Genomic DNA, 21,338 nt, shown 5'->3' on the forward strand with positions numbered 1-21,338 from the left:
ACAATGAGCCTGAGAAATATCAGAGTGGCGTTTTTTTTTTTTTTTTTTTTACGCCAAAGATGGGCCGTCTCCCAAATCCTTGCGCCCTATCAGACAAATTAAAGTAAATCAAGCATGAAATGAAGCAGGAGAGCCTGGAGATAAGGTTCCTTTAAGTCCTTCACCACAGATTAGACCTCTGAGAGAGAGAGAGAGCGCAAGAGAGAGAGAGAGAGAGAAAGAGAGAGAGAGCGGGTAAGTAGTGAGTAGTGGTCAGGGGGTTGGAGAGAGAGAGAGAGAGAGAGAGAGAGAGCGGAGAAAAAGTGAGAATGAGGACAGAAGAAAGTAAAAGATAGAGACTGTTAATTTAGCGTGTAAAGGAAAAGAGGTACAGTCAGATGTTTGGATGGAGAGAGAGAGAGAGAGAGAGAGAGAGAGAGAGGATGACAGTGAACTTCATGATGACTGAACTAACTATGAAAGTATGAAGTTTTGCTTCGGCAGTTGCATTTACATTCAACCCAGTAATCTGTTAGTAATCGGATTGAACAGCCTCTTCATGTAAACACCTCAATCTGAATGTTTTGGAAGTTTGACAGGGGGGTTGGTGTAGATCTGAAATAATCGGGTTAATAGGAAAAATTCAAGTGCTGCAGGGACGAGTCCTAAAACCCGGAAATGAGTTCACATTGTCGCACTTCTGCTCCCATGGTCCTGCAGTCAGTCAGGGTTTTTTAATGGGTTCTGGGTTAAATGCCTGAAATCAGGTCTGTGTTTAACACAAACGAGAGATATTCCCCCTTCGTTCTATGACATAAAACACGTCAGTAAAACTCCACTCATCATTTTTAAGCTTTTACACGTCTTGAAAAAGGCGGTTGTAATGTGAACCGGTGGCTAAACAGGATTACATAGGATGCCTGGGACTTTAAACGCCATTACACCAAACAGGAAACTTATCTACAGCAGCCTTGTTGTCTTTATACTAATAACACGATCTTATCTAACTCCAACTCCAACATTTCATTCATTCATTCATCCACGGAAAGAGCTCAAAGGATCTGATCAGGGAACATCATGATTTTAAATCTAGACTGAAAGAGTTGAAGCTCAGTAGCCACGGTGGTGGAGTTCGTTTATAGCATTTATAACTATAGCATTATCGCATTTAGCTTATTACTTCCTGCTGATTGCATCAAAATTCTTAAAAGTTCTGTTCAGGTGTGAAGATTTTCTTGAAGATCGAAAGAATCATAAACCTTTGTTGAGCTTATAAAGATAAAGGAGAAAGCCTTCTGACTTTTAGTCGAGGGAACCGGAGTGATGCTCACTTCCTGGTTGGACTACAAATATACAGCACTTTATTAACATGTTATATAAATTGTCCATAGTGTGTGTGTGTGTGTGTGTGCCTGTGATGGTTGTTACCTCGTTCACGGTGTGTAAGTTCCCTAAGACAGGTTCTCCAGGACCCTGTGTAGGGTTACAGAAATCAGATAGCTGGATTTAAAAAATAAATCAAAAAAACTAATTCTGACTAGTTTTTCAACTAGATTATTGTGTTTTGCTTGTGCAAAATTATTCTATATATATATATATATATATATGCTAAAAAAAATCTATCAATATATAATCCAAAATATGTATATATATATATATTTTTTTTTTTTGATTATCAGAAACACTATTTCTTGTGTAAAGTTTAAAATAGCTGCTATTTTATTATAAATACATTTTTTTTATTTTGCAGGAGAGCTGGAGATGATCAGCATCGGAGCGGAGAAAGGCGTTCGTTCTCATCAGGTGCTTCCTCCAGGAACCACATGGGGGCCGTTCACTGGGAAAATAGAACCACCTTCAGGAGGCAATAACATCGTAAGACTCTTTCTGATGATAAGCTAGCTGGCTATTATTCTTGTTTATATAATAACAAATAACACGTAGAGCGGACCATCTGTGCGAGTGGAAAGTTTTTCGGAAGGAGTCTCTGGTTTCAGAGCTTTCTAACAGAGGTGAAGTGCAGGAGGGTGGAGTTTATGCTTGATGAGGCTGAGACTGTTTATAGCTGTTATAATGTACGTGAGAACAGGAACTGCTTCACAACTCCGTCCACAACATTATAAATGTATATTATGTATTCATTAAATAGGTTGTTGTGGTAAAAGAGGAATAAAACACTACAGGGTTTGTTTCTACTGGAAAAATAATCATCAGTTAAGGGAGTCACTCACAGTAAAGCTGTGTGCTGAGTGAGGGATGGAAGGAGTGAAGAAAAGAGGGAGTGAGGGAGTGACAAAGGGAGGGATGGAGTGGGGGAGTGACTGAGTGAGGGAGTGACAGAGGAAGTGAGGGAGGGAGTGAGGGAGAGACAAAGTGAGCGACAAAAAGAGAGACAGAGAGTGAGTGAGTGAGATACAGAGAGAGAGAGAGAGAGAGAGATGTGTACAGTGAGTACAGTGTTTTAGTGTCCAGTTAGGAAGTTGAAGGTTTTGGAGAAATAGAGCATGCAGAGTGCATCGAGTGTCACAGAAAGAGATGAGTGAAAGCGTGTGTGTGTGTGTGTGTGTGTGTCACGGGTAATCTGTGCCTGTGGCAGGTTCCTCTCTCTGTATCGCTGAGCTTTTGTTGTTGCTCCTGTCAGAGTGGGGAGAGGCCGATGGAGGCCTGCGCAGACCTGATAAGGAAAAAGAGGATTCAGCAGGAGAAAGAGTGAAAGAGAGAGAGAGAGAGAGAGAGAGAGAAGAAGAAGAGGAAGCAGGGAGAGAGTGTTCTCTCTCTCTCTCTCTCTCTCTTGCTCTCTCTCTCTATCTCTCTTTATACTGTGTCTATACCATACTGTACGACACACACACACACACACACACTTTGCTCAGGTCAAATGACCCATTTTGATTTTTCAGACTTTTCATATTTCATTTTTTATGTTTTATTGGTTTTTTTTTTAAATCTCACACACACACACACACACACACACACCTGCTGAGGACAGAAGAGACTGTAAAGGAGATTATTAGAGATTTAAAGTGGAGCTGAATGCTGAGATTCACCTGCAGCTTGAAACCTTTTGTGTTTGTTCCCCCTCAGTGAAGCTGCATAACATTTAAAAGAAAATCACTGTGCATTACACAGAGACAGGAAAAAAACCCGGGCAGAGCTTCAGACTGGGGTTTTTACACCACACACGGATTCTTCAAATTCTTTCTCTGTCTGTCGGAGGAAGGGGTGTGATGATGCTGATAGTGAAGGTACAATGTGTCTAAAGATCAGAGCTCACACTTCACCTTCTGCTCTCTCACAGGGTCTCGAAAATCCCCAGAGGAACGAGACGGGATGAGAGAGCTCGCTAACAATGTGCTCATTCAGAGTGAGAGAGAGAGAGACAGAGAGAAAGATAGAGAGAGAGACAGACAGAAAGGATTTTTAGCATTTACCAATGACTAATACGTTTTATCATTTAAAAAAAACTTTCGAAAAGTAATAAACATTCATTCATTCTTTATTTAAGGAGTAAAACACACTGTGTCATGCTGCTGTAAGAAATTCATCAGTTCCGTGGTGGTGTGATGTAATGAAGCCCCAGAGTAAGATACTTTCCAACACTATTTATTCCACTGATTATACAGCAGTTTCCCGACACATAACTGTTACAACTGTTTAGCCCCAGTTAATTTTTATAGACAAGTTCCTGCTATCGCTTACGTTGTAGTAGCTGTAAACAGTCGCTTCCTCACCATATCGTGAAGGTAAAGAAATCGTGGCCGAGAAAGACGCAGCCTGTTGTGTTACTGACCGAGTTAGAAGGTTATAGGTTTAAAGACTTACCCAAGTTAGAAGGTTATAGGTTTAAAGACTTACCCAAGTTAGAAGGTTATAGGTTTAAAGACTTACCCAAGTTAGAAGGTTATAGGTTTAAAGCTTTGGCACTGGAGACTCCTTCCATAAACTATCCTGACCAGTCAGGATCTAGAATCCAGCAGCGCCCGTGGAATGTGTATAAAACTTACATTGCTGCACGTCCAGGGCTTGAGACTCGTCTGACTTTCGTCATGGCTCACGCACATGTTCCCTGCTCTGGTTTCAGGTACCGCTGGTTCTGACCGGAGGTCCGCAGTGGCTGACGGACGTGACGTGGGTGAGCTCAGAGGACTTGAAGAATAACTGTGTGGTTTACAGTAAAGGTAAAAGTCATTTCCTGAATTGTTTCCTTCCTGGCTGCTTACATAACCGCTGATATTAGCAGATATTTCCAAAAAAGAAGTCAACAATAAGAAAAAAATGATGTGGTGTTTCATTTAGTCCCTGTGATGCTCACGTTTGAGTGTATAAATCTGATGAAGCAAGGAACCGTATGTACCTGTCACTCACAGCAAAGGAGGTGTGGCTTCTGTACCTGTCAGACAGTATGAAGGAGGTGTGGCCTGACTTTCTTGTCAGTCACAGTGAAGAATGTGTGGCCTCTGTAGCTGTCAGTCACAGTGAAGGAGGTGTGACCTCTGTACCTGTCAGTCACAGTGAAGGAGGTGTGGCCTCTAAACTTATCAGTCCCAATGTAGGAGGTGTGGCCTCTAAACCTGTCAGTCACAGTGAAGGAGGTGTGACCTCTGTACCTGTCAGTCATAGTGAAGGAGGTGTGGCCTCTAAACCTATCAGTCCCAATGTAGGAGGTGTGGCCTCTAAACCTGTCAGTCACAGTGAAGGAGGTGTGGCCTCTGTAGCTTTCAGTCACAGTGAAGGAGGTGTGGCCTCTGTACGTTTCAGTCACAATGAAGGAGGTGTGGCCTCTGTAGCTTTCAGTCACAGTGAAGGAGATGTGGCCTCTAAACCTGTCAGTCCCATTGAAGGAGGTGTGGCCTCTAATCCTGTCAGTCCCAGTGAAGGAGGTGTGGCCTCTAAACCTGTCAGTCACAATGAAGGAGGTGTGGCCTCTAAACCTGTCAGTCTCAATGAAGGAGGTGTGGCCTCTAAACCTGTCAGTCACAATGAAGGAGGTGTGGCCTCTGTAGCTTTCAGTCACAGTGAAGATGTGGCCTCTAAACCTGTCAGTCCCAATGAAGGAGGTGTGGCCTCTAAACCTGTCAGTCTCAGTGAAGGAGGTGTGGCCTCTAAACATGTCAGTCCCAATGAAGAAGGTGTGGCCTTAGTTCCTGTCAGTCACAATGAAGGAGGTGGAGGTGTTTTTTTTTGAGAAGCCACAAATGCTTTTAAGGAACAAACGTATTTAAATCTGTTTTTTAAAGCCAATTTCTGAGAACAAATTTAAACACAGCTTGATTATCTGACTCCTCCCAGCTCTACTCATGGTTTCATTGAGCACGAAGATAACTCTATCAGCATCTCCCCCCCCCCCCAACTGTAAAACAGATATTTCTCCTAAACTCCCTGACTCTTTCATTCATCTCCAGTGGCCTAATGGATTAATCTCTTCACGGAGTATGCGTACGTTTACAGAGAGAGAACATCTCCAGTGCAGAGCAAAAGAACCAGAGGAAATAAAAGATTCAAGAGCTGTTATCGCTCTTGATCGGAGAACAGAGAGAGACGGCGGGGGATAATAATAGCCAAACATCTCCAGCAATGTCATACTTCATTATCAGTGCAGTCTAACAGCAGCATGCCCGCGAGGAGGCGGCGAGCAGCGCCCTGATCCTCTTTTAATTAAAGACATCGCAGTGAGCCAAACGGGGAGACGTTAACGAATAAGCGAAGGACTGAAAGGAAGCTTGAGGAACTTGTCATGTTACAGAGAAAGGCAACATCCTGAAGGCGTCAGATAATCGAACCAGACGCAGAGAGCTGACACTGGAGACTCCTTCCTTAGAGCTCATTATAGTGTACTGTGACATCATTTATCTCTGTATGGATATGATATTTATAATCAGATACCCTAATCAAGGGAATTACCCATAATGCAATGTGAGCATCAGTAGCAGATAACAGAAAAGAACTGTACAGTAATATATTTAGAATTAATGGTGCAACCTAATAACTTTCTAGGACATTTGTGTTGTCTCTGACGATTCGGTTGACACAGAGACACTAGAAAACTCCTGACTGGTGGAAGCAGAAAGAGGTAAAACGGTTAAGCGTGTGTTCTCACTCCAACCCGAGCCGTTCCTCCTTATCTCGAGTGACTGTCACGCTGGAAGTGTCAGGACGCAGGGAGGAGGGAATGCGTGAGATTACGGAGCTGCCGGATGCCACGAGGTGTCGTAAATCCCGGGTTTGATCACGCCGGATGAAGGGATGAGGAGGTGACGAGGATTAAAGGGCTGAAGCTTCACTTCATTCCGGTCATTAGATAGAGTAGACCTCATCATCTGGGCTCGGATTTATCGCCTTTCGCTCTGGCTGTCGCTCCTCCGAACCTGATCATACTCTCACTTCCTGTGTGTCTAGATCGAGTGGTTTGTAAGTGGAGTGAAAAGGGACGATGCTGTGGTTAACCCGGGGTCTTGTATGAGACTCATGCTGTGTGATTGGAAGAAAGTTTGATCAGTCTCTCCAGGATTTCTGCTTTTTTTTTATTTATTAGACTTGCTAAGTTTTTTAAATCCTGAATTGGTGAAATCACAAGAACATGACACCCCTCACCTGGTGTTTTGAAACATTTTCAGCTCCTACGAATGTGATGGAGTTTACTTGATTTTGTGCAAACAGAGTTTCGTCTAGCAAGGAGCAGTGTTTTCCTGTAGCAGGCACAGATACTGAGCTACAAAAAGAGATCATATTCTGCTGTTGGATGTTTAGTCGCTTGCTAAAGAAGTGATTAGTGGTTAAGACACTAAACCTGTAAGCAAAGATTAGGCTTGCTCTGGTGATTTCACCTAAACCTTCTCTAGAATACGAGGTGTAAAACCTGATGGGGTTCCATGTATTCTAGCGTTTAAAAGGTGTTAATTATTTAGTATACTATGTTCCAGTATAGAAACTAACCAGAAAAGCAGCATTTTGTGGCGTTGTTTCCTGCTGGATTTTGGTTGGACAGTCAGAAGATAACGAATGTAGGATGTGAGAATGAGCTGCGGTCCAAATTTTGTTCTTACGTTATTGTAAATAGTCGTGTGTTTACTCCAACAATAAAAAGAAGTAATAGTGCACTTCAAGAACCTGGATGATTAACTTATTTACCCGAGGTGTGAATGAAGACACTTGCAGCTTTGTTTACATAGCAGAATAGGGGCGGAGCTACAAGGCAGCGAGGTGTCATGTTTATAAAGTCACACTTTGCTTTTCTTTGGAACATTTTTTTTAGCTTAAGAAAATAAAAACATTTTAAAGGGCGAATGCGATTGGAATATAATGCTCATGCTGGAGGAACTTCTGTTCGATAGACAAATTTGCTGGAGAAGTTTAATTGAGTTTTTTTTTTTTCCCCTGAAACCAATCGAGAGCAGTGCTGGAAGCTAGCGTATAATCCTGTCCCTGCAGAACCGCCCGCTCGAGGGGGCATCGCTCCCTTCCTCCTTCCTTCTTCCTCGCTCTCGTCGTCTATCCCATTACCTGGAAAAAAGAGAGCATCCTGAGCCGTGATGCTGTATATGCCGAGATTAAAGAAAAAAAAACGAAAGAAATTGTTTGGGATTGACGTCACTGACGAACTAACGGGATGAAAACGCTAAGGTTTTGTAGGAGAATAATCGAATGGATAGAAACGTGAGGCAGTGAGCTGAGGGACGATCTGTTAGCTGAGATAATAAGCTGATTTGCATGGAGTGTCAGTCACCGAGTCAAATCCTTCACGGAGACACTGCCGCTATTTACTAAATGAATGTTTGGAAAAGATGAAGTCCCTCTCACACACACTCATCATCATCATCATCATCATCATCATCACTATCACTATCATGATCCTTCTATCCGCATGTTTTATCATTTTCTTCTCTTGCCAGATTTGTCATCTTAATTTTCCAAAGTATTTTTTGGAGGTGCAGGTCATTAAGACTAGCTACAGCTGTGTAGTGCTGTATGTACACGGTGATGAGTGGTGTATGTCTATGTACACGGTGATGAGTGGTGTATGTCTATGTACACGGTGATGAGTGGTGTATGTCTATGTACACGGTGATGAGTGGTGTATGTCTATGTACACGGTGATGAGTGGTGTATGTCTATGTACACGGTGATGAGTGGTGTATGTCTATGTACACGGTGATGAGTGGTGTATGTCTATGTACACGGTGATGAGTGGTGTATGTCTATGTATAAGGTGATGAGTGGTGTATGTCTATGTATAAGGTGATGAGTGGTGTATGTCTATGTATAAGGTGATGAGTGGTGTATGTCTATGTACACGGTGATGAGTGGTGTATGTCTATGTACACGGTGATGAGTGGTGTATGTCTATGTATAAGGTGATGAGTGGTGTATGTCTATGTATAAGGTGATGAGTGGTGTATGTCTATGTATAAGGTGATGAGTGGTGTATGTCTATGTATAAGGTGATGAGTGGTGTATGTCTATGTATAAGGTGATGAGTGGTGTATGTCTATGTATAAGGTGATGAGTGGTGTATGTCTATGTACACGGTGATGAGTGGTGTATGTCTATGTACACGGTGATGAGTGGTGTATGTCTATGTATAAGGTGATGAGTGGTGTATGTCTATGTATAAGGTGATGAGTGGTGTATGTCTATGTATAAGGTGATGAGTGGTGTATGTCTATGTATAAGGTGATGAGTGGTGTATGTCTATGTACACGGTGATGAGTGGTGTATGTCTATGTATAAGGTGATGAGTGGTGTATGTCTATGTATAAAGTGATGAGTGGTGTATGTCTATGTATAAGGTGATGAGTGGTGTATGTCTATGTATAAGGTGATGAGTGGTGTATGTCTATGTATAAGGTGATGAGTGGTGTATGTCTATGTACACGGTGATGAGTGGTGTATGTCTATGTACACGGTGATGAGTGGTGTATGTCTATGTATAAGGTGATGAGTGGTGTATGTCTATGTATAAGGTGATGAGTGGTGTATGTCTATGTACACGGTGATGAGTGGTGTATGTCTATGTATAAGGTGATGAGTGGTGTATGTCTATGTATAAGGTGATGAGTGGTGTATGTCTATGTATAAGGTGATGAGTGGTGTATGTCTATGTATAAGGTGATGAGTGGTGTATGTCTATGTATAAGGTGATGAGTGTTGTATGTCTATGTACACGGTGATGAGTGGTGTATGTCTATGTATAAGGTGATGAGTGGTGTATGTCTATGTATAAGGTGATGAGTGGTGTATGTCTATGTACACGGTGATGAGTGGTGTATGTCTATGTACACGGTGATGAGTGGTGTATGTCTATGTACACGGTGATGAGTGGTGTATGTCTATGTACACGGTGATGAGTGGTGTATGTCTATGTATAAAGTGATGAGTGGTGTATGTCTATGTATAAGGTGATGAGTGGTGTATGTCTATGTATAAGGTGATGAGTGGTGTATGTCTATGTATAAGGTGATGAGTGGTGTATGTCTATGTATAAGGTGATGAGTGGTGTATGTCTATGTATAAAGTGATGAGTGGTGTATGTCTATGTATAAGGTGATGAGTGGTGTATGTCTATGTATAAGGTGATGAGTGGTGTATGTCTATGTACACGGTGATGAGTGGTGTATGTCTATGTACACGGTGATGAGTGGTGTATGTCTATGTATAAAGTGATGAGTGGTGTATGTCTATGTATAAGGTGATGAGTGGTGTATGTCTATGTATAAGGTGATGAGTGGTGTATGTCTATGTACACGGTGATGAGTGGTGTATGTCTATGTATAAGGTGATGAGTGGTGTATGTCTATGTATAAGGTGATGAGTGGTGTATGTCTATGTACACGGTGATGAGTGGTGTATGTCTATGTATAAGGTGATGAGTGGTGTATGTCTATGTATAAGGTGATGAGTGGTGTATGTCTATGTACAACGGTGATGAGTGGTGTATGTCTATGTATAAGGTGATGAGTGGTGTATGTCTATGTACACGGTGATGAGTGGTGTATGTCTATGTATAAGGTGATGAGTGGTGTATGTCTATGTATAAGGTGATGAGTGGTGTATGTCTATGTATAAGGTGATGAGTGGTGTATGTCTATGTACACGGTGATGAGTGGTGTATGTCTATGTACACGGTGATGAGTGGTGTATGTCTATGTATAAGGTGATGAGTGGTGTATGTCTATGTATAAGGTGATGAGTGGTGTATGTCTATGTATAAGGTGATGAGTGGTGTTTGTCTATGTACACGGTGATGAGTGGTGTTTGTCTATGTACACGGTGATGAGTGGTGTATGTCTATGTACACGGTGATGAGTGGTGTATGTCTATGTATAAGGTGATGAGTGGTGTATGTCTATGTACACGGTGATGAGTGGTGTATGTCTATGTACACGGTGATGAGTGGTGTATGTCTATGTACATGGTGATGAGTGGTGTATGTCTATGTATAAAGTGATGAGTGGTGTATGTCTATGTATAAGGTGATGAGTGGTGTATGTCTATGTATAAGGTGATGAGTGGTGTATGTCTATGTACACGGTGATGAGTGGTGTATGTCTATGTATAAGGTGATGAGTGGTGTATGTCTATGTATAAGGTGATGAGTGGTGTATGTCTATGTATAAGGTGATGAGTGGTGTATGTCTATGTACACGGTGATGAGTGGTGTATGTCTATGTATAAGGTGATGAGTGGTGTATGTCTATGTATAAGGTGATGAGTGGTGTATGTCTATGTATAAGGTGATGAGTGGTGTATGTCTATGTATAAGGTGATGAGTGGTGTATGTCTATGTACACGGTGATGAGTGGTGTATGTCTATGTACACGGTGATGAGTGGTGTATGTCTATGTACACGGTGATGAGTGGTGTATGTCTATGTATAAGGTGATGAGTGGTGTATGTCTATGTATAAGGTGATGAGTGGTGTATGTCTATGTACACGGTGATGAGTGGTGTATGTCTATGTATAAGGTGATGAGTGGTGTATGTCTATGTATAAGGTGATGAGTGGTGTATGTCTATGTATAAGGTGATGAGTGGTGTATGTCTATGTATAAGGTGATGAGTGGTGTATGTCTATGTATAAGGTGATGAGTGGTGTATGTCTATGTATAAGGTGATGAGTGGTGTATGTCTATGTATAAGGTGATGAGTGGTGTATGTCTATGTACACGGTGATGAGTGGTGTATGTCTATGTATAAGGTGATGAGTGGTGTATGTCTATGTATAAGGTGATGAGTGGTGTATGTCTATGTATAAGGTGATGAGTGTTGTATGTCTATGTATAAGGTGATGAGTGGTGTATGTCTATGTATAAGGTGATGAGTGTTGTATGTCTATGTATAAGGTGATGAGTGGTGTATGTCTATGTATAAGGTGATGAGTGGTGTATGTCTATGTATAAGGTGATGAGTGGTGTATGTCTATGTACACGGTGATGAGTGGTGTATGTCTATGTATAAGGTGATGAGTGGTGTATGTCTATGTACACGGTGATGAGTGGTGTATGTCTATGTATAAGGTGATGAGTGGTGTATGTCTATGTACACGGTGATGAGTGGTGTATGTCTATGTATAAGGTGATGAGTGGTGTATGTCTATGTATAAGGTGATGAGTGGTGTATGTCTATGTATAAGGTGATGAGTGGTGTATGTCTATGTATAAGGTGATGAGTGGTGTATGTCTATGTATAAGGTGATGAGTGGTGTATGTCTATGTACACGGTGATGAGTGGTGTATGTCTATGTATAAGGTGATGAGTGGTGTATGTCTATGTACACGGTGATGAGTGGTGTATGTCTATGTACACGGTGATGAGTGGTGTATGTCTATGTATAAGGTGATGAGTGGTGTATGTCTATGTATAAGGTGATGAGTGGTGTATGTCTATGTATAAGGTGATGAGTGGTGTATGTCTATGTACACGGTGATGAGTGGTGTATGTCTATGTATAAGGTGATGAGTGGTGTATGTCTATGTACACGGTGATGAGTGGTGTATGTCTATGTATAAGGTGATGAGTGGTGTATGTCTATGTATAAGGTGATGAGTGGTGTATGTCTATGTATAAGGTGATGAGTGGTGTATGTCTATGTACACGGTGATGAGTGGTGTATGTCTATGTATAAGGTGATGAGTGGTGTATGTCTATGTACACGGTGATGAGTGGTGTATGTCTATGTATAAGGTGATGAGTGGTGTATGTCTATGTATAAGGTGATGAGTGGTGTATGTCTATGTACACGGTGATGAGTGGTGTATGTCTATGTACACGGTGATGAGTGGTGTATGTCTATGTACACGGTGATGAGTGGTGTATGTCTATGTATAAGGTGATGAGTGGTGTATGTCTATGTATAAGGTGATGAGTGGTGTATGTCTATGTATAAGGTGATGAGTGGTGTATGTCTATGTATAAGGTGATGAGTGGTGTTTGTCTATGTACACGGTGATGAGTGGTGTATGTCTATGTATAAGGTGATGAGAGGTGTATGTCTATGTATAAGGTGATGAGTGTTGTATGTCTATGAATAAGGTGATGAGTGGTGTATGTCTATGTATAAGGTGATGAGTGGTGGATGTCTATGTATAAGGTGATGAGTGGTGTATGTCTATGTACACGGTGATGAGTGGTGTATGTCTATGTATAAAGGTGATGAGTGGTGTATGTCTATGTATAAGGTGATGAGTGGTGTATGTCTATGTATAAGGTGATGATTGGTGTATGTCTTTGTACCCGGGGATGTGTGTTGTTTGTCTATGTACAAGGTGATGAGTGGTGTATGTCTATGTATAAGGTGATGAGTGGTGTATGTCTATGTATAAGGTGATGAGTGGTGTATGTCTATGTATAAGGTGATGAGTGGTGTATGTCTATGTACACGGTGATGAGTGGTGTATGTCTATGTATAAGGTGATGAGTGGTGTATGTCTATGTATAAGGTGATGAGTGGTGTATGTCTATGTACACGGTGATGAGTGGTGTATGTCTATGTACACGGTGATGAGTGGTGTATGTCTATGTACACGGTGATGAGTGGTGTATGTCTATGTACACGGTGATGAGTGGTGTATGTCTATGTATAAGGTGATGAGTGGTGTATGTCTATGTATAAGGTGATGAGTGGTGTATGTCTATGTATAAGGTGATGAGTGGTGTATGTCTATGTATAAGGTGATGAGTGGTGTATGTCTATGTATAAGGTGATGAGTGGTGTATGTCTATGTACACGGTGATGAGTGGTGTATGTCTATGTATAAGGTGATGAGTGGTGTATGTCTATGTACACGGTGATGAGTGGTGTATGTCTATGTATAAGGTGATGAGTGGTGTATGTCTATGTACACGGTGATGAGTGGTGTATGTCTATGTACACGGTGATGAGTGGTGTATGTCTATGTATAAGGTGATGAGTGGTGTATGTCTATGTACACGGTGATGAGTGGTGTATGTCTATGTATAAGGTGATGAGTGGTGTATGTCTATGTATAAGGTGATGAGTGGTGTATGTCTATGTATAAGGTGATGAGTGTTGTATGTCTATGTACACGGTGATGAGTGGTGTATGTCTATGTATAAGGTGATGAGTGGTGTATGTCTATGTATAAGGTGATGAGTGGTGTATGTCTATGTATAAGGTGATGAGTGGTGTATGTCTATGTATAAGGTGATGAGTGTTGTATGTCTATGTACACGGTGATGAGTGGTGTATGTCTATGTATAAGGTGATGAGTGGTGTATGTCTATGTACACGGTGATGAGTGGTGTATGTCTATGTATAAGGTGATGAGTGGTGTATGTCTGTGTATAAGGTGATGAGTGGTGTATGTCTGTGTATAAGGTGATGAGTGGTGTATGTCTATGTATAAGGTGATGAGTGGTGTATGTCTATGTACACGGTGATGAGTGGTGTATGTCTATGTATAAGGTGATGAGTGGTGTATGTCTATGTACACGGTGATGAGTGGTGTATGTCTATGTATAAGGTGATGAGTGGTGTATGTCTATGTATAAGGTGATGAGTGGTGTATGTCTATGTATAAGGTGATGAGTGGTGTATGTCTATGTATAAGGTGATGAGTGTTGTATGTCTATGTACACGGTGATGAGTGGTGTATGTCTATGTATAAGGTGATGAGTGGTGTATGTCTATGTATAAGGTGATGAGTGGTGTATGTCTATGTATAAGGTGATGAGTGGTGTATGTCTATGTACACGGTGATGAGTGGTGTATGTCTATGTACATGGTGATGAGTGGTGTATGTCTATGTATAAGGTGATGAGTGGTGTATGTCTATGTATAAGGTGATGAGTGTTGTATGTCTATGTACACGGTGATGAGTGGTGTATGTCTATGTATAAGGTGATGAGTGGTGTATGTCTATGTATAAGGTGATGAGTGGTGTATGTCTATGTACACGGTGATGAGTGGTGTATGTCTATGTATAAGGTGATGAGTGGTGTATGTCTATGTATAAGGTGATGAGTGGTGTATGTCTATGTACACGGTGATGAGTGGTGTATGTCTATGTATAAGGTGATGAGTGGTGTATGTCTATGTATAAGGTGATGAGTGGTGTATGTCTATGTATAAGGTGATGAGTGGTGTATGTCTATGTATAAGGTGATGAGTGGTGTATGTCTATGTATAAGGTGATGAGTGGTGTATGTCTATGTACACGGTGATGAGTGTTGTATGTCTATGTACACGGTGATGAGTGTTGTATGTCTATGTACACGGTGATGAGTGGTGTATGTCTATGTATAAGGTGATGAGTGGTGTATGTCTATGTATAAGGTGATGAGTGGTGTATGTCTATGTATAAGGTGATGAGTGGTGTTTGTCTATGTACACGGTGATGAGTGGTGTATGTCTATGTATAAGGTGATGAGTGGTGTATGTCTATGTACACGGTGATGAGTGTTGTATGTCTATGTACACGGTGATGAGTGGTGTATGTCTATGTATAAGGTGATGAGTGGTGTATGTCTATGTATAAGGTGATGAGTGGTGTATGTCTATGTACACGGTGATGAGTGTTGTATGTCTATGTACACGGTGATGAGTGGTGTATGTCTATGTATAAGGTGATGAGTGGTGTATGTCTATGTATAAGGTGATGAGTGGTGTATGTCTATGTACACGGTGATGAGTGGTGTATGTCTATGTATAAGGTGATGAGTGGTGTATGTCTATGTACACGGTGATGAGTGGTGTATGTCTATGTATAAGGTGATGAGTGGTGTATGTCTATGTATAAGGTGATGAGTGGTGTATGTCTATGTACACGGTGATGAGTGGTGTATGTCTATGTACATGGTAATGAGGTGAGCAGAGGAACGTCTATATGATCACAGCAGCAGTTTGTGTATTATTAGTATTGTTTAATACACAAACACTGCGGTTGTGTTGTAATAAAATCTGAAGAGACGGCCTGGGTGTAATAAACACAATACAGCGGTGGGGATGGTGTGAGAGATGGAGGGAGGAGGGGGTGAGTCTGTCTATCTTCAGCAAAACTGGCTCACTTCTCTCCATATTCATATTCTCCAGCAGCTGTTATCACTTAAAAGGCTTTCTAATTACAACAACAAGACAAAAAAAACTTCTGGATGCAGTCCAGACTCACTAAATGATAAAATAAGCCTTCATTCTCTCTCCCCCCTTTCTTTCTCTCTGTCTCTCTCTCTCTCTCTCTCTTAATCTCCACAAAGCACCTTGGAGTCTGTTCACCCAAATACATGCCAATGAACGAGGGAAGTGCCATTCGGAGATGCAGGTGTCACGCTCGATAAGAAAACTTCTGGATTTTTAAAAAGCTGTGGCTAATGTGGGTGAAACCACAGGCAGGATTGTTTTTGGCCTGATAACATTCCTCACGCGCACAAACGCCAAATTCCATCGTTTAATAAACAGCTCGAGACTCGATTCATTAAGACCAGCTCAGGGGGAGGAGGAGGAGGAGGAAGGGGAGGAGGAAAGGGGGGGGGTAACTTGGCCAAGTAGCAGCGGTGTGTGTGTGTGAGAGAGAAAGAGAGAGAGAGACAGAGAGAGAGAGCATCCTTCCTTATTTCTTCCATTCTTTCTAGTGGAGCCTCTGATGTGCTGACATATCAATCAAAAAAGCTTATCGGCGAACTCAGATCAAGGTCGAAGGTCATCACTATAGCGGTCAAATGGCTTAGAGAGAGAGAGAGAGAGAGAAATAAAAAAATATGTAGGGGCAGAGAGAAACATGAGAAAAAAGAGAACAGAGGGAGGGAAGATAAAACGGAGAAAATGAATGAACAAAAAAGACAATGAAGAACTGATAAAAAGCAGAAAAGAACAAAAAAGTGGAAGAGTCTGATTTCAGAAAGAGAAGAAGTTAAGAAAATATATAAATAAGTAAATAAAATTTATTTAAGTAAATAAAAAACTTCAAAGCTATAAAAATGCAAAAAATGTGAAATTAGAGAGCGAGGATGTGGATTCAGATTTACACATCACAGCATCTGCCCTTCATCAACTTCCTGTCTCCGACAGACGACTGGCCGAGCCTCAGAGAGAGAGAGAGAGAGAGAGAGAGAGAGAGAAAGAGAGGGAGAGAAAGAGAGAGTGTGTTTGATGTAGTGTGCATCAATAGGACACAGGTGTGAGGGGCAGACGGGGCAGATGGGGCAGATGGTGTGGCTCTTTGATTTAGAGGCTCAAGCCGCTGTGTGTTTGCCGTGTTGAGAATCTTACTCACACACCCTGTAGTGTGATGGACAGACAGACGGACGGATGTGTAGAGTTAGTTTATATATTTATACACTCACACTTCCAGCTGAAGGCAAAAGTTTAAGCTCTTTATCTGGGGTGTTATGACAGCATCCTTGATGTGTTACTTACCCCAGGTCTGATAATTGACAGAATGTGGAGTGGAGATGTTAATTGAAAGAGTCTGCAGTGGTAAAAAACTTTTCATCAGAGTTTTCATTTCAGGAAAAAGAAAAAAGAAAGGTTTATGAAGGAAAGAATGTTTATTGCTGCTGTAAATTAAGTGAGAACTTTTTCATTTCAAAATGATGTGTCATTCTGTAATAAATAAAACCTCTAATGGTATGAGATATTTTTTATTTGATTAATGAATTATAGAAAAGCACACTGTGTTTTGTTGTAGGATACAGAAAGGTGAAGTGATTTGCGGTTGGTTAAAAGCGTGTCTTGATCCCGTGCCAGTGACGGAGGTGTGTTCAGCGGATTAAAAACAGCAAACGTTTCCATAAAGGAAAAAGGTTTTAGCGGCTTTAGTAGCACCGGATGCCGACATCAAGGAGTACAATTATGTTCCTGAAAATGGAAATGAAAAGGAAAAGGGTTAGAAGTAATTATTTCTGAAAAGCCGTAATTGGTTTTAGTTGGGTTTTTTTTTTTAGTGTGGAGAATTAAAGGGTTTCTGATGCGTCAGAAAATTTCCCTCTTTTCTGTTGATTCACAGGAATAAAATGCAGAGGTGAGAATAAATTAGTGAACGATCCTGGTTCAGTGTGTGTGTGTGTGTGTGTGTGTGTGTGAGGGAGGGAGGAAAAATGCTCAATATGTTTTGGTTTTATACTTTTTTTCGCACTGATCTTAGCAGATCTGAAGTTTAAAGTTCAGTTTGATTACCCATAAAGCCTTTGGGTGTAAGACTGAGCCCAGAGCTGGGTCGATGAGGAGGAGACAAGCGCGCGAGTGCTCTGAGAGCTAATCATTACGCTACAAGACGAGATAACAAAGTCTCTAAAATGCAACAGTTCGTTCGGGCCTTTTTAACATTTTTATATTTTATCATTTATCAAGAAATGAAACATTTTTGTGATTAAGGGATAAATTGTCCTGATTGTTATTGTGTTGTTTCGTCATATTTCCATAGCAGGGAGGTGGCTGTCATGTGCTTAAATGCATCAGAGACAACAAAACATCATCATCATCATCATCATCATAATCTTCATCATCTATTTCTCATCTCATCCCTCATTTCATATCTCAAATCTCTCATCAAATCTCATCTCTCTCGCTCTATCTATCTGTCGCTCTCATCTCATCTCAAAAAAAATCTCAGAGAAGCTTCAAATGCTTTCTTTAAGATCTCTCTGAAATTTTACCCCATGGTGGCGCTAGAGCATTGGCAGCACTTTGCCCTACTGTGGTCTGAATGTTCCCTAGACTCTCCTCAATCAGTGAGCCAAAGTTCATAACATTTTCCAGAAGGTTCTATGGACTGCCATAGACACCCAAGCCATAGAAGAGGAACAGGGAGAAATGGCAGAATAACAGTAGGGTGCCTGTGACCCTTCAGTGCCTCTTCTTGATCTTCTCAGACCCCATATCTGTCTTCATGATGGCAAAACTTTTTGGTTTCTCAGTAACAAGTTGCTCGTTTTGCACAACTCCGCGTGTTGACCAATTTAAATTCCTCAGCGAGATAACAAGAAGCCTGGACTTCATAAACAGATGTTAAAGTTGCATCGCTACACAGCTGACAATTCCAAATCTGAACATTTTTAACTAAACCAGAACACAAACCCAGTCTGGGTCACTTTTTTTTTTTTTTTTTTTACATTTATAATTGTTTGACACGTTGTCGGAACACAAACGCGTCTTTGAACAGCAGCAGCACGCGAGCTTCATTTCCATTGTCCAACAGCCTAATTAGCACGTGTCCTAATTCCAGCGTTTAGAGGCGTCGTATCATGCTTGGGCTCGTTATCTCTCCCTCCAGACTTTTGTAAATAGTCATATTTTAAAACTTTAATCCCCTTAATGGAAGATGAAGGCAGACAGAGAGCCCGTCATTTACTGAGATAAATGTTATCTCAGCCACAAAGCGCTCTTCTTCCCTTTTTCGCCACGCTAATGAGTTTGTTCTTAAGGACTCCCGTGGAACGTTTCATCCTTCGGCACCTCAATTAGATAACGCCGCGCTTCTATCCAAGATGTCCGTTTCCCTTTTTTCTGGAGGATGGACAAAAACAACACACGCTGTATCGTCCCCTCGCTTGTTTTCTCATCACTTCAGAGACAAGCGAGCTATGAGCTGGGAGCGCTGCACTGCACCGCACTGTGTGTGTCTTCGCTAAATATGCCGCGATTTTCATTCACCACACTTATAATTTACCTCAGTAACTTTGGGTGAGAGACGAGACCTCTTCCTAATTTTTTTATGACAACTGTGTACTCCACAATAATCTCGATTATGTGCAATATGATTAAAAAGAAAGCAGATTATGCATGACACTTGCTTATTTCTACTTTAATTTGGGTATTTATCAGATTTGACTTTTTGCCGTATAAACTCTCTGCCCTGAGGAGGATCTTTGTTGTTTGTTTTCTGTGTTGTCTCTCCTTTAATTTTGGGTTTTGTTTAATACGCTGCAAAATATCTTATTGAATTGAATAATTTTTTTTCTGTCAAGTGGTTGCACAAATTTAATTTCTCCACACGTAGATGGATACTTGTATAAAATGTACTTATTTTATTTATATCTCGTTTTTTATTAGCTTCATTGTGTCAAGTAGTTTACTTCATGTGAGTAATTCCAGCTACACTAATACTACTAATCTAATATGTTCCATCCACTTCAATACATGATTTTTAGATTCTTTACAATAAAAGTCAGTAAAATTTTAAAAACTATTTGCAATTGCTTTTATTTTCACGATAGAATATTCAGACATTCTGTTAATGTACTTAATTGAAATGGTTTAATAAATATTTAAGCAATATTTTAATGTTGATTTGTCAAATAAATAAAGTAGCAGAATTTTGTGGGTAATGTCATCGTGTTCTCCTATGGACAAAACATATCTATGGTTTGGAAGATAAGCTGACCTAGCAATCACCTGCTCACTTTAAGTGCTGTCTTTAATCTGTCCCAAAAAAATTGACATCCTTGAGATACTCTAGATTATCTTATAATATTAATGGTCATATTTAAGTATCAATGTACTCATATATTCTGTATGTGTTACACACTGATGTACGACACTCATCCAGTCCCGGTGTAGTTTTGTATAATCATGTTATGTGTATGTTGTTCGGTTTGATTGCTTAGTGTGTTTATGTGCATTGTGTATATTTGTGATTTTCCTAGGAGGACACGTGTGGTGCTCGACCACGAGAAGCGTTACTGAGGGAGAAGAACTCGCAGTGTGTGCGGTGGACGTTTCTTCAAAACTCTCATCCATCCAACTCCTTCCTCAACCAGGCGCCATGGCATCAGTTCTCCCCAACGCCATCGTCAACAGTGAGTGTGGCCTTATCAGGGTCAGGCAAATAAACAAGCAAATTAAAAAATTTTTTTAAAAATTTGGTGTACAGTCGTGTCCGGAAGGAGCCGGTGTGGCTGCAGGTTTTCATTCCAACCTAGTAGAACCACACCTGAGTCTACTGAAAGCTCAGCTGAATAAACAGGTGGAATGAGGTGTGGCTTCTGATCAACTGCACCCACACTGGTCCCCTAGTGGAGAAGAGTGACACCTCTGACTTAGTGAGAATAATAAGATAACACGTTGTCAGCACAGCAGAACATTTTTGTCTCAAATCGGCACAGACCAACTTTTAATCAATGTCTTCTTGCGAAAGAGGACTTAGGATCTGAGCAGTATTTGTTATTGTTATTGTTTGTAGAAGACATTTTCCCCTGTAAGATGTGTGGGATCTGGTTCAAGAGTGAGAGGAACCTCCAAGCTCACCTCATGTACTACTGCAGTGGACGGCCGAGGGAAAGCGAGTTGGCTTCAGAGAAACAGACCAACACCAATCATCAGATGTCCCGCACCTGCACTTACCCACAATGCAACATGAGCTTCCTGGGTCCACAGGCTCTAAAGATGCACCTGTCCACACACTCTGGTGAGATCAGTGTTGTTGGCATCAATTCTGTTAGATCCTTTAAACTGACAGGTCAGGTTTTCTCATTTCTGTTCCTACTGGGAATGGGATAGATGAACGGGAGAATCTGTGAGAAAGGCAAGGATACATTCTCGATTCCGATTATAATGTGTTGGTTAAGTTTAAATAACAGCTGCTCTTCAACAGATAGAGTTTATGGACAGTAGTGGCTCAGTATTAAAGACATTGGGCTACCAATTGGAAAGCTATGCATTAAAATCCCAACACCACCACGCTGCTACTGCTGGGCCCCTCGGCAAAGCCCTTAAACCTCAACTGCTCAGGTTTATAAAAAATAAATTAAATAAAGGCAAACTGTTCTGAATAATGGTGCCTTCCAAATGCCATAACTGAACAACCTAAAGTTTTATGCTTTACTTAAAGTGTGTTGTGCTTTTGTATGGCTGCTGAGGTGTATAAATGAGATAAATGCAACCAAGTTTCCCTGGACAAGGGCGTGTGCAA

At 41.1% G+C, this 21,338-nt stretch overlaps 1 protein-coding gene across 1 annotated transcript in view; it reads left to right on the plus strand.

Annotated features, from left to right (window-relative positions):
• zfpm2b (zinc finger protein, FOG family member 2b) overlaps positions 1-21,338 on the plus strand; it is a 42,104-nt gene that overhangs the window by 17,206 nt on the left and 3,560 nt on the right. Inside the window, exons 4-7 of the mRNA XM_058404531.1 lie at positions 1,730-1,854; positions 4,061-4,157; positions 20,074-20,226; positions 20,610-20,834. Of these exons, the coding sequence (XP_058260514.1) occupies positions 1,730-1,854; positions 4,061-4,157; positions 20,074-20,226; positions 20,610-20,834 (600 nt within the window). The remainder of the gene's footprint in view (positions 1-1,729; positions 1,855-4,060; positions 4,158-20,073; positions 20,227-20,609; positions 20,835-21,338) is intronic.

This window comes from Hemibagrus wyckioides, linkage group LG12, assembly GCF_019097595.1.
Source record: "Hemibagrus wyckioides isolate EC202008001 linkage group LG12, SWU_Hwy_1.0, whole genome shotgun sequence".
Classification (NCBI taxonomy): domain Eukaryota; kingdom Metazoa; phylum Chordata; class Actinopteri; order Siluriformes; family Bagridae; genus Hemibagrus; species Hemibagrus wyckioides.